The sequence below is a fragment of the Myxine glutinosa genome, chromosome 10 (genome assembly GCF_964187855.1).
Source record: "Myxine glutinosa chromosome 10, kmMyxGlut1.1, whole genome shotgun sequence".
NCBI lineage: Eukaryota > Metazoa > Chordata > Myxini > Myxiniformes > Myxinidae > Myxine > Myxine glutinosa.
The window spans coordinates 27,773,739-27,787,286 of NC_136270.1; the positions used below are offsets into that span (position 1 = coordinate 27,773,739).

At 44.3% G+C, this 13,548-nt stretch overlaps 1 protein-coding gene across 2 annotated transcripts in view; it reads right to left on the reverse strand.

Moving 5' to 3' along the window:
* SNX13 (sorting nexin 13) overlaps positions 1-13,548 on the reverse strand; it is a 159,117-nt gene that overhangs the window by 83,276 nt on the left and 62,293 nt on the right. For both annotated transcript variants that reach the window (XM_078785492.1, XM_078785491.1), the window contains exons 8-9: positions 11,048-11,136; positions 8,154-8,237 (exon numbers count right to left, since the gene is read on the reverse strand). In XM_078785492.1, the coding sequence (XP_078641618.1) occupies positions 8,154-8,237; positions 11,048-11,136 (173 nt within the window). The remainder of the gene's footprint in view (positions 1-8,153; positions 8,238-11,047; positions 11,137-13,548) is intronic.

The following is a 13,548-nucleotide window of genomic DNA, read 5'->3' on the forward strand; positions in this document are numbered from 1 at the left end:
ATCAACGCAGAGTACTGTAAATTATGGATGCTTCTCGAGTGTTGGCATACAAACCGAAATAATCTATGAGTATGCACGAAGCAACGTTTCGATGTGCAATTGAAGACCGCAAAAATACCAGCAAGTCGTATTTCTGAACGAAGCACGGCATAAATCTGTGTAATTGTGGAGGATTACTTGCACCCTACAAGGCTGCTTGCGTGGGTGAATAAAATTCGAGGTCAATCCCTTTTAAAGCCGTCGAGCATTAAGTGAGGAATCTGAAGTGACAGACCAGACATGCCAGCAAATGTACCATGAAGAACTGGCCCATGCCTTACGCAGCAAGACAGGTGTTTCTACATCCTGTTAAGCCAACAGGCTGCGTAGAGCAGTGACATTTGTTCTCTTTAAGACATAATAAGGGTGAATCACAGTTTATGTTCATGAAGAGGCTGGAAACTGTTGGAAAAGGCAGTAAAACAATTGACGAGCTGTATTGGCAATTGCTTTAACTTTCGTGGAAGTTGATATTTTTTATTTACATCTCCTGGGCTAATTATGCATCAGCATAAAATGGCACAGCAGAAATAAAGAGTGGGTACCCGAATACAGCTGGCTTAATTAATACACTGCCTGTATGTGAAGGCAATAACCACATCACATGACAAGGAAATAAAAACAATGATAAGGTGCAACAAACGTGCAACTAAATTGATCAAAAGCCATTCCAGACAAATGGCAACAACCCAGGTAGTGCACATTTCAGAAGCACTACCAATTCACAGCATTTAGCCAAAATCATAGTTGCGACAGTAGAGTAATCTATTCCTCTTATTTATTACTCCCTTGAAGGAAGTGCAGTTGCATCTTCTTTAAATGATTTCCAATAACCACAATTTTGACGGCTTCATGCAACGTTGCAACCAAATGCTACATTTGACTTTTTATTAAAAACAATGCTCAAATCAATCAACTCATAGGTTTCCATTCATTTTTACCTTTTACGAGCTTGATTCATTAATCGTACTAGAAACACCTGCTCCCTTCAGGAGTATGTGGAGAAAAAGCTGTGGGGGAAGTGGGGCAAATATACACTACATGACCAAAAGTAAGTGGACACCCAAACATCACACATCTCATTCCAAAATCATGGGCATTAATATGGAGTTGGTCCCCCCTTTTGCTGCTGTAACAGCCTCCACTCTTCTGGGAAGGCTTTCCACTAGATGTTAGAACATTGCTGCGGGGATTTTCTTCCATTCAGCCACAAGAGCATTAGTGAGGTCAGGCACTGATGTTGGCCGATGAGGCCTGGCTTGCAGTCGGCGTTCCAATTCATCCCAAAGGTGTTTAATGGGGTTGAAGTCAGGGCTATGTGCAGACCAGTCTAGTTCTTCCACACCCATCTCGACAAACCACTTCTGTTTGGACCTCATTTTGTGCACGGGGGAATTGTCATGCTGAAACAGGAAAGGGCCTTCCCCAAACTGTTGCCACAACGCTGGAAACACACAATCGTCTCGAATGTCATTGTATGCTGTAGCGTTAAGATTTCCCTTCACTGGAACGAAGGGGCCTAGCCCGAACTTTGAAAAACAACCCCAGACCATTATTCCTCCTTCACCAAACTTTACAGTTGGCACTATGCATTTGGGCAGGTAGCATTCTCCTGGCATCCGCCAAACCCAGATTCGTCCGTCGGACTGCCAGATGGTGAAGCATGATTCATCACTCCAGAGAACACGTTTTTACTGCTCCAGAGTCCCATGGCGGCAAGTTTTACACCACTCCAGCCGACACATGGCATTGCGCATGGTGATCTTAGGCTTGTGTGCGGCTGCTGAGCCATGGAAAGCCATTTCATGACGGTCCCGACGAACAGTTGTTGTGCTGATGTTGCTTCGAGAGGCAGTTTGGAACTCTGTAGTGAGTGTTGCAACCGAGGACAGACGATTTTTATGCACTACGCGCTTCAGCACTCAGCGGTCCCATTCTGTGAGCTTGTCTGCTCTACCACTTTGCGGCTGAACTGTTATTGCTCCTTGACATTTTTCTACTTCACAATAACAGCACTTACAGTTGACTGGGGGAGCTCTAGCAGGGCAGAAATTTGATGAACTGACTTTTTTTTCCTTTTTTTTTGTATACTGAATCGAGGCTCGTGAAAGAGCTAACATTTATTTCACAAACAAATCAACCAGACAAACAAAATATATAAAAAGAGGGAGCGGCAGACAAGATGGGGAGAGAAGGGGAAGCACACAAACATAACATTTGAGAGCAGGGAGATGTGTGGGAGGGAAAAGGCTTGGGGGAGGAGGCGTGGGAAGTGGGGGGGGGGGGGGGGGGGGGGATGGGAGAAGTATAGAACACAAGGACACCAAGGACTTCCAGGACAGACGTTGGTATTTTTTAAAAAGTGGATTTGGGGTGAAATTAGCGGGGGTAGAAAAGATCAAGGTTTTGGATGGGGTAAGATAAAAGATGGTGGTGAACAGCTGTTTTTAAAGACCTGGATGGTGGAGTGGGATTGAAGAGAGTGAGGGAGTTTGTTCCAGAGGCGGGAGAAAAGAGGAATGAAGGAGTGAAGGTGAGCAGAGAGTCTTGATTTTGGCAATTTAACCATAAGAGGGTCGCAGGCAGATCTTGTGCGACCTTTAGGAATATTTGGGGGACAGAGCCCAGAGAGAGCTGGGGAGGCAAGGCCAGAGAGGAGTCGGTAGAAGACGGAAAGACCACCAACCTGCCTGCGGTGAGTGAGTGTACCCGCAAATATGACTTGTTGGAAAGGCGGCATCCGAGGACGGTGCCACATTGAAAGTCACTGAGCTCTTCAGTACGGCCCATTCTACTGCCAAGGTTTGTCTATGGAGATTGCATGGCTGCGTGCTTGATTATATATACAGACTTGGCATTTAATATGGAATATTTTTTTTTCTTGACTTGGGTTTCCTTTCTGAACTCATGATATCAATCTGGTGAGTTTCTTTTATGCTTCGGTGATTTCTTTGTTAAAAGAACCATGTCACTGATTGTCTGTCGCAGCAAGAAGTCAATAACAGGCTTATATCACAGGTGGCGTGACAAAATGTACGGACAGGTACATTTGACGATTGGCTTCACAATCGGGTATATAAGGGTTGTTGCGTTCTGTATTAGTGGAAATCAACTGCTGCACGTCTACAAAAGTTATTGCTGCTTCCTCTGGAGATGGTCCGTCAACTCGACAATGCTGTTTGTCATGGAGTGGTGGCTTTACGAAATTCTGGCATGAAACAGTGTGCTATTGCTCGGCAGTATGGCATCACTCAAGGTCAGGTGTCAAAGATCCCGAAACGAAATGCTCAGAGTGGTGTCCCTCCTCCAATATCGAGGGCAGGACGTCCCCGCAGAACCACAAGGAGGGATGATCGGCAGCTGCACCGGTTAGTCCGCAATGGCCGTACCAAGTCAGCTAATCGGATTTGGGCTGAGTGGCAGCAACTGACAAATGTGCCTGTATCCAGAAGGCTAGTCAACCAACGACTGGTTCAAGCAGGCTATCGTGCCAGGTGTCCCCTGATAAAGCCACGTCTGACCAGACAATACCGCCAGCACCGATTGCAGTGGGCCAGAGAGCAACGTCAATGGCAGCCAGGACACTGGAATCATGTGTTCTTCAGTGACGAGTCTAGATTTCTGGTCTATTGTCAAGATGGCCGCGTCCGTGTGCGCAGACAAGTGCATGAAGCCTACAACGAAGATTGTATAGTGCCAAGAGTCCAAGCTGGAGGTGATGGGGTGACCGTTTGGGCTGCTTTTCATGCAGGGGGCAAAACTGACCTGGTTGTTCTGAATGGAAACCTGAACCAGTTCAAGCACAGGGCCATTCTGGGAGAAATATTGCTTCCATTTATTCGTGCAGCCTTTCGAGGAAACTTTGTCTTCCAAGATGACAATGCACGGCCTCATCGTGCTCGCATGATCCAGCACTTTCTTGCTGACCATGGTGTGGAGCATATGGAGTGGCCTGCCATGTCCCCGGATATAAATCCAATAGAGAACTTGTGGGCAGAATTAACGCGTCAAATCGACAACTTGGACCAGCAGCCTGCCTCTGTGCGTGAATTGTAGCAGGCTATTGTAACTGCATGGCAAGCGATTCCTGGCCAAACCTTGGCAAATCTCGTGAACAGCATGCCTCAACGTGTACCTGCTCTACGGAATGCTCGTGGGGGTTACACAAAGTACTGAACTGTAATTTTACTGTCCGTAATCCCAGTCGTAATTTAACTTTTGTTTTTGTTAAAAAATTTTTTGGCTAATGTGCAAAATAAAAAGATACTTCTGGAAAACGCACAGAAGTTTAACACAATACTGTCCGTGAATTGAGTTCGATATCAGTTTCCATCACTTTCAAGGATCAATTTATTTGCTTCGAAATGTCAAATGTGGTTTTTGTTTCTTTTAAAGGGCACATTAACAAAATCTAGAATATTTTCAACATAATTCCAATTAACTTTTGGTTCTAAGTCAACTTGAAAAGTAAGTTCACCGCCACAAAAAAAATATTCCATATTAAATGCCAAGTCTGTATATACCCGTCAGCAATGGGTGTCGCTGAAATAGCCGAATCCACTAATTAGAAGGGGTGCCGGCCGTATACTTTCGGTCATGTAGTGCATCTTGTGCCACGGCTAATAAATCCCCCAAATCTGCAGCAAGGGTCAGTAAACCACTTTCACTGCGGCACGTGTACAGGCAAAAATTGTGAGCCCCCCCCCCCCTCTCTCAAGGAGATGGGGGTGGGAGGGGAAGGGGTTCTGCTCATGACCTGACCCTGGGTGCTACCAGGATATGTATGCAAAATGCGGTGGAGATGGTCCAGCCCTGTCTTTCCTATGATTTGCAGAGGTACACACATACATAGAGAATTGCCATATTTAAATACTGTGCAATTCATTTCAAAAATCATGCAATCAATGAATGTGTTTATTACTTTACAAACTCCAGTGTTTTTAAAAGTGTGAAATGGCAAATAGTCTCCTTTTTGTATTACCTGTCGCTATAATCAACATTTTCAGCTTGTGTAATTTCACAAATGCACTTAACAGACAGAATATAGAATACTGCAAGTGGATCTTAAATGGCTTGAATGTTCAACTTGTACATAATATCCCTTTGGAATTCTTCTCCTTTCCATCTACATCCTCTGTCTATCTCCCCATCTCCCTCTATCCCTCTCCCAATCTCCCAAATCTCTATCTCTCTCGACCTCTCTCGACCTCTCTCGACCTCTCTCGACCTCTCTCTACCTCTCTCTACCTCTCTCTACCTCTCTCTACCTCTCTCTACCTCTCTCTATCTCTCTCTATCTCTCAATTTATCAATCTTGCTTTCTTGCTCACGACCCTTTGCCTCAAACTAATCTCTCTCTCTCTCTGTACCTCTTCCTTACCTCATTTCCCAAGAAAGACTGAGGTGCCTGTGTTGTAGAACCTGTGACTAAGTGTTTGACTAAGACTGGGCTTCTGTGCTTGGGGTAAGAGCTTTCTTTTGTGACACTGTTTGCCTTGTATATACCATGGGACACCGCTATTCAGGGGGGATACGTTCCTGGAAAATGCCGTGAATTGTGAAACCGCGAATAGCGGGGCATTGTTTCAATGGAAAAAGGGGGGATAGTTTCCCGAGTCACGAAAATCCGTGAATAGAGAGGACCAAACCGCGAATGGCGAGGCAAAAATCCACGAATGGTGAAGCAAATCCCGAGAATGTCGACGGTAATCCGCGAATGTTGACGATGATCCCGGAAATGGAGAGGCAGATCCCACGAATGTCGATGAAAATCCCAGAAATGGCGAGACAAATCCCGTGAATGTGAGCAATAATCCCAGAAATGGCGAGGCAAATCCCACGAATGTCGATGAAAATCCGTGAATGCCAGTTTGCCATGCCAGTTTCTTTTGGGAAAACGGAGACAGCAAATTGCACTAATCGATACTGTGGAGAGCTTTCATTCTGTACAGGAAAGCATGGGGATGACATGTTATGCAGCTCGGGGAACATCCTGCGAAGCTCTTGATTGTAGTGCGGCTAAAATTTGCGGCCACGAAAGCCATGAAAACGCAAAGCACACAGCAGTGAATGTAGAAGCAGGTCATGCTCGCAGCTCGTAGATGTTTTTTTTGCATATGCCCAGCTGCTTTATACATTGCTGGTGAAAGATGGGTTTTATAAATGTGTCAAGCTATCAGCTAATGATTTTTTTTTTTTGCTCCCCTGAAAAACCACGAATTTGTGGAACACGGATGCAAATAGGAACAAGTACAAAAAGTTTTAATTAAAACAAAAGCCACGTCGATGTTACACAATGCCTAGATGCAGCGTTGCCTATAACGTCGATGTTATAGGCACAGGACATTCCTATTGATTCGATTACTTGATGTTATTTTTGTGCAAAGTGAAAATATATCTCGGCAATTTCCCGTGTGTGGCGACGAATTTTTAATATATCTCGGCATTTTCCCGTTTGTTATTTCAGTCGGTGTATGACTGACCATGCCGCAATTAAAAAAATATATATCTCGGCAATTTCCCGTGTGTGGCGACACGTGAACGAAGCTATGCTCCTCTCTCCACATTATTGTGACGACGTATAAATTAAATATTTCATCGTGACGATTGTCATCAAATGGACGAATTTTTAATATATCTCGGCATTTTCCCGTCTGTTATTTCAGGCGGTGTATGACTGACCGTGCCGCGATTTAAAAAATATATATCTCGGCAATTTCCCGTATGTGGCGACACGTGAACGAAGCTATGCTCCTCTCTCCACATTATTGTGACGACGTATAAATTAAATATTTCATCGTGACGATTGTCATCAAATGGACGAATTTTTAATATATCTCGGCATTTTCCCGTCTGTTATTTCGGGCAGTGTATGACTGACCATGCCGCGATTTAAAAAAAATATATCTCAATGGACTTGAAGTTACAGGCCTTTGAGAATTCATTTCGGTCTATAAAGGGCAACTTTCATTCGGATTTTCTTCCCGTTTTTTTTCAACCGAGTCTAAAACTATGTTAGCGACTGTGAAAAATGAAATGATATATCGAATTTGATTTGAAAAAAACTGTGTGAGAGAGGAAGACACCACGGGCCTACAAAACAGGCCTCAAAGCTATGCGAGTTAATAAAATGGTGGATATTTGTTTATATGAAGCCTCTCCCACAATGGGTGGAGCTATGGTTCCCAGAATGGGTGGAGCTTTGAGGTTTTGTCTTCTCTGCAAGAACAAGAACAAGAAGAAGAAGAAGAACAACAACAACAGCAGAGTGCACTCTATGAGCAGCGTCTGCGACGCGGCTAAAAAAAGAACCGTGATTTCGTGGAACACGGCCACGAATAGAAAAAAAACCCGCAAGTATGCGGGACACTTTTCCGTGAATAGAGAAACAAGTCGCATTTTATCAATCCCGAATACATGGATCCCGCAAATAGCGGAACCGCGAATAGCAGGGTCCAACTGTACGTGCCTTTTACTAAACTTTATAAACCATTTTCCAAACTGCCTGATTGTCTTTTTCCATTGGTTAGATCATAGTGTTGATGAGTGACAGAGTTCAGCCCCACCGTTTTGTTATGGTCAGCCATTAGTCAAAGTTAAATTTACAGTATTGCTCAGCCATTTTGATTAACAGCAGTGGAGTGTTGGGAAGCACAGTCCTTATAATTGACTGGGGTGATTAACTTCCTGGCAAGGTAAACTGGGATTTGAATGCTGGACCCGACTTAAACTAACCGTCTTGGATGGTATCTGTGGTAGCTTGGAAACCCGAAGTGCCACGGAGTCATTTTGCGCTTCGTAAGCGTAAGAGACGTCAGCTGGGAAGTGGGACTGAGAAATCCCATCGCAACCCCCACCACCCTGAACCCGGAGCAATAGTTGTTTTCTTAATCCTCCAAGTGAACCATTCCTCTCAAACTTAGTGTTTCTGCTACTGATAAATAAATGCTGTGGACTCGTTAAAACAAACAGTCCTCAGGATTAATTTTGAGAAAATAATAGCAAATAAATAACAATTTTAAACATCCCCAAATGATGTTATCAAAACATGGCAACAACCTTTTTAACAAGCGTCTCTTGGACATCTATTGTTGAAGCTGCAGGAAGATTCTTACCATCCATATTACATACTGGTTGATGTAATCTGGGTCAGCCAGGGTTTCGATGGCAGGAAGCAGGATGCCTGACACCAGGATTTCCTACAATAAGGACATAAACAATGTAATTGACAAGTGTAAACAGATTAGAGAAAAGAATATGGAAATCATTGCAATTTCAACAAAAAGCAGAAAAAAATTGTAAATCAAGAAACTCCGTCCATGTTGTGAGATATCATGGAGAGGTCTAATGAGTGTCGAAATTCAAAGTAACTTCTTTTTCTTTTTTTTTTACAGGTTCTAAGGCTCATGGAGGAGCTGCCACGAATCACACACACACATGCAAACAGCTGCATGAGACAACACCGCTGAACACATTACACATAGAATCGCTGCCCTCCCAGACTCAGAGCGGATGCTCTAACCATTTCACCACCGAGTCCCATGTCACTGTTAACCAAAATTTAGTTGAGCCATCCGTCTGTGTCCCGTATTTTGCATCAGGTAGCAGACTGTCATATGTGACATGAAATAAAGCACAATTAGAACTTGTACCACCTCATATATGATGCCAGAACACCCCAAACACAAGTTAAGTTGAAGCTCTTTCAAAGTGGCCTCTTGTATAAAAGATGAATACAAACATGCCTGCAGCGCAGATTCGTTACAATAACCCTTGTCGAGAAAACGTCTCCAAGACAAAAAAATTAAAATGTGCAGCAAAATAATTTTAGGATTCAGTGACATTGCGAATGATGCCGGCCTTTACTATTTCCATTATTACACTCATAACTATGCACTATAACCTTATATTTAAGGAAGTACAAGCATATTAGGAAGTACAAGACATAGATGAGGTCAGACAGAGAGAGTATCAAGACTGGAGATTGGAAGAACTGCCCACACAAGGCAATATGGAGCCGTGCGAGATGAGCCATGTTCAATTGGGAAATGCATTCTCGAGGGTAGTAGGATTGTGGTGCCACAGACGTCAAGACCAAGACTGGTAAAGTTAGCAAAGGAAGATCATTTGGGAATTGTTAGCACCAAACAGAACCTGAGGACAAAAGTGTGGTGGCCAGGAATGGAGAGAGACGTGGAGAAATTTGTCAAATCCTGCCATGGATGACAACTTGTTAGTCGACCGAATCCGCCAGAACCGGTCCGAAGTACCTTGCTTCCAGTGGGACCATGGGAAGATGTAGCTGTAGACCTTTTGGGTCCGTTACCGTCTGTAGAGCCGGTAATGATTGTGATTGACGACAACAGTCGCTACTCTGAGAATGTAATCATGAGGTCCACTGCAGCAGAGAAGCTGGTGGCAGAATTAACAGAGGTTTTTGTGAGGCATGGTATACCAGCCACTCTGTATTCAGACAATGGACCGCAATTCATTGCTCAGACATTTACAGATTTCAGGGACACTATGGGCATCTACCCCCATCGTGTGACTCCAAAGTGGCCACAGGCAAATGGCGAAGTAGAACGTCAGAACCAGTCTCTCGAGAAGCATATGAAGATTGCACAAGCTGAAGGGAGGGATTGGAAAAAGGCAATGTTGTCATATGCTGTGGCATACAGGGCAGCCCCTCACTTTACCACAGGGAAAAGCCCAGGAGAGCTGTTATTTGGAAGGAAAATCCACACCAGGATGCCAGAGCTGAAGGATGTCTTGGCTGACCAGGAGGTTCGAGACAGGAATGCTGAGAACATGGGATTGGCGAAGCTGCATGCTGATCATCGACGTCATGCTAAAGAATCTGATGTGTTGCCAGGAGATACTGTATTGCTGAAACGGGAGAATCCAAGAAAACTTGATACAGCCTTCCTGCCAGACCCTTACACTGTGGTTTCCAAGACTGGAAGCAAGGTGACAACACAGTCACCAGATGGAGTTTATGACAGAAACACGTCACACGTGAAGAAGTATCAACATCAGACTGTTCCTCATATGGGGAATCTAGAGACAGGCTGTGTTCCAGAGATAGATCAATTGATGATCGAGCAACAGACGTCAATGCAAGGAGATGGGGCACAGAGACTGATGAGGCAGCTGAACTACCAATCAGAATTCCACAGGTGGATGCGGCAGAGAAACCTCGAGATCCGGAGGTATCACCAGATCAACATACAAGGCAAGATCAGAAGGATGCATCGTTGCTACCTCATGCTCCAGGCAGACCACGTCAAGAAAAGAGAATGCCAAGGAAATAAAGATTTTGTCAGATTGTAATTAGTTTATAAAGAATGAATACAGTTGAGATTTAATGCAAGAAGGTGAAATGTTGAATTGAATGTTGTGAATTTGTTTTGGGTAATTTTGAAAGGTCGAGTAGCTTAAATGATTGTGAACAGTAAACTCATGTACAGTCTTCCTATTCACATGGGGGAGGGATGTCATGATAATGGTTTGTATCGAGTTTGGATACTTTTGAATACATGTTCCTCGACTGTACTGTAACGATGCTGGGAAACAACAACAACCAGAAGGGGGAGGTTCCAAAATGGCCGATTAAACGAGCACCGCAAGCGAGAGTGGTGACCCGTAGTCACGCTGGTTTCTGTGCCTCTTGGGGTCGACGACGTGACACTCCTTACTCTCATCTTTCATCTCTTCCTTCTCTTGACATTTCTCCAACACCCACACCCTCCTTTCTTCTCTTTGATAATCCTCCCTTTTTCATTCTCAAATAAAATTTTCTCAATTAAGACCCCTCCTCCTGACAGCCGCCCAGACAACCTCCTCCCTGAACACCTCACACTGCACGAGCCACCACCAAACCCTTCTCTTGGAAAATTACAGAAATTAGTGCATCACTTCAAAGCATTGAAATTGTGTTAACTTTAAACAAGACGACACATCGAGACTAACGGATGAGAAATGAGGGACGGTCAGTGTGTTATGCACGCACCCGAGCAATGTAACGCAGACCTCTGCTCTGGAAGTCGTCATCAGGAAGTAGCAGGAAGAGAAGGACTTCACAAAGGTCCCGCAAGAATTCTATCGATAAAAAACAATTGATCAGAGCAAAAAGAAATATATATATTTAAAGTCACCATCAACTTAAACATGCAGCATTTAGAACTTCCAACTCTCTATTATAAACAAAGTTATCAAAAGCTCCAGCTGTGGACCTTTACTAATCATGGTCTGCGGATTAAACATCAGGTCCAAAAGTCCCCAAATACAATTAAAGAACGAGTACGAACCCAGCTTCTCCAATGAAGAGTGCTGCACTGGAGAAGCTGAATAATTCCAATGTGGGACCATCAACCTAGGACCATTAACCATAGATTGAAACGTGGGACTTTCAATCTATATATATGGAAAACCGAAAAACACGGTCCAGGAAGCCGTTCGGCCGTTCGGGAAGCTGTAAAGCTGTGATTATGTGTCCATTAATACCACACTGTTGGAACGCCAGTTGCTTCCTGTCGATTAATTATGTACGTCTATTAATTACGGATTGTTGGAATATAGTGTAATGGATTTGAGAAGTGTAACAGATTTGAGAAGTGTAACGGATTTGAGAAGTGTAACAATTTTGAGAAAGTGTAACGAATGTGAAAAGTATGGTTTTGTTGTGTGTAACTGACCCTCGTAATGTAAAGAATGGTCGCAGCTCATCCTCTTAGTTAATTCCATAAACCTACACACAGGACACGATATATCCTTTTAAATAGTTAGTCCCTTATTCTCTGTGTAGGCTAAGGATGTGTTTCCCACTAGTTTGACTCTTCATTGCACCGAGTAAAAGAGATAGATTCCCTTCATCCCCATTCCCAAAAACCTCCATTTCCCCTTTCGTAATGGCCAAGCCTCAATTTGGCAATTACATCCCCTCCAAAGCCGCCATTGACCACGAGGCAGGGTTGGGGAAGAAAGGCGGGTCTCCACCTCGTCATAGAGGGGAGGAGTAAGTCGGCCCCGCTCATCCAACCCAGAACGAGGGGTTAGACATGAGATGGGCTGAGAAAGGAGAGGAGCTTTTACGAGAGATGAGCTGAGATCTGAGATGAGCTATGACAAGAGCTGAGTTGTGAGGTCCAAAAGCAGAGGTCATCCAGGGAAGCGCAAAAGCCTGCTATTCGTCACCTTGCTTGCCAGCGGCAGCGTCTACAGCAGCAGCAGCAGCAGCGTCCCCAGCAGCCACAACGCTCACCAGCCATTTGGGGCCTGGACGGCGGTTTGGAGCAGGGCCGCGGAGGAACGGCGGCTGCCCAACGCGCCGATTCGTGCTGCCGAACCAATTGGACTTTCCTCTCCTTCCAGCCAATTCCTATCATCATTCCCCGTGTGAGTCTTCTTTGTTTGTTCTGTCCTGGGTAGGTAATTAAGTCTGTATAAGCTAGTAATTTGCACTGTGTTACCTGTTTTTTTCATGTCCGCTGTAAATACCCGTGACTGCTCTTTTTGCTTATGTGTGTGTAAATAATAATAAACCCCGTTACTCTTCTGTACGTCTTCTTCTTCTTCCTCTTTGCATTCGTCGTCTTAGTCTTTTCCATATTGAGTAGCTGTGGCGCGATACGGCCAACGTCTGGGTGAATCGGGTGAATCGGGGAAGAACTGTTCGGCCGCGGCGCCTCCGCTCGGCAAACAACATCCTTAACCACGGACCGTAACAATACCTTTCGACCCTTTAAACTGCTGAGATCCCTTAGACCTTTGAAGACCCTTTAAGTCCCCCAATACTTTGAAGACCACCAAGAAATACCACAAAGACCCAAAAGACCTCCAAAACCCCAAAGACCCTTAAAGACTCAAAAGACCCAGAGGACCCAGAGAACCCAAAACACCTCAAAGACCCCAAAGATCCAAAAGACCCCAAATCCTCAAAAGACCCCAAAGACCCAAAATACCTAAAAGACCCTCAAAGGCAATGACGACCCAAAATACCATGAAGACTTCAACGACCCAAAATATCCCGAAGACCCAAAATACGCTGAAGACCCGTAAAGGCTCAGGAACCCAAAATACCCTGAATACCCAAAATATCCCGAAGATCCATAAAGACCCAAAAGACCACGAACACCCAAAACACCCCAAAGACGCAAAAGATACAAAATACCCAAAATACCCTGAAGACGCAAAATACAATGAAGACCCTTAAAGACCTAAAAGACCTGTAAGACCCATAAGACCCTTTAGACCCATTAAACCCCAATGGCCTGAAGACCCTCAATATCCTTAAGACCACTTTTAACTTTAAGACCCTTTCAATACTTTAGACACCTTGAGAGCCCTTCACCCTTCCAACCTTTTATCCCCTTTATGCCTTTACACCTTAAATCACTTTCGATCCCGATCCCTTTGACCTTAACACCATTTAGACCATTACATCCTTCAGACCGATTAGACAGCTTCGACCCTTGACCATTTATATGTCAGAGCTTTACACCACTTGGACCT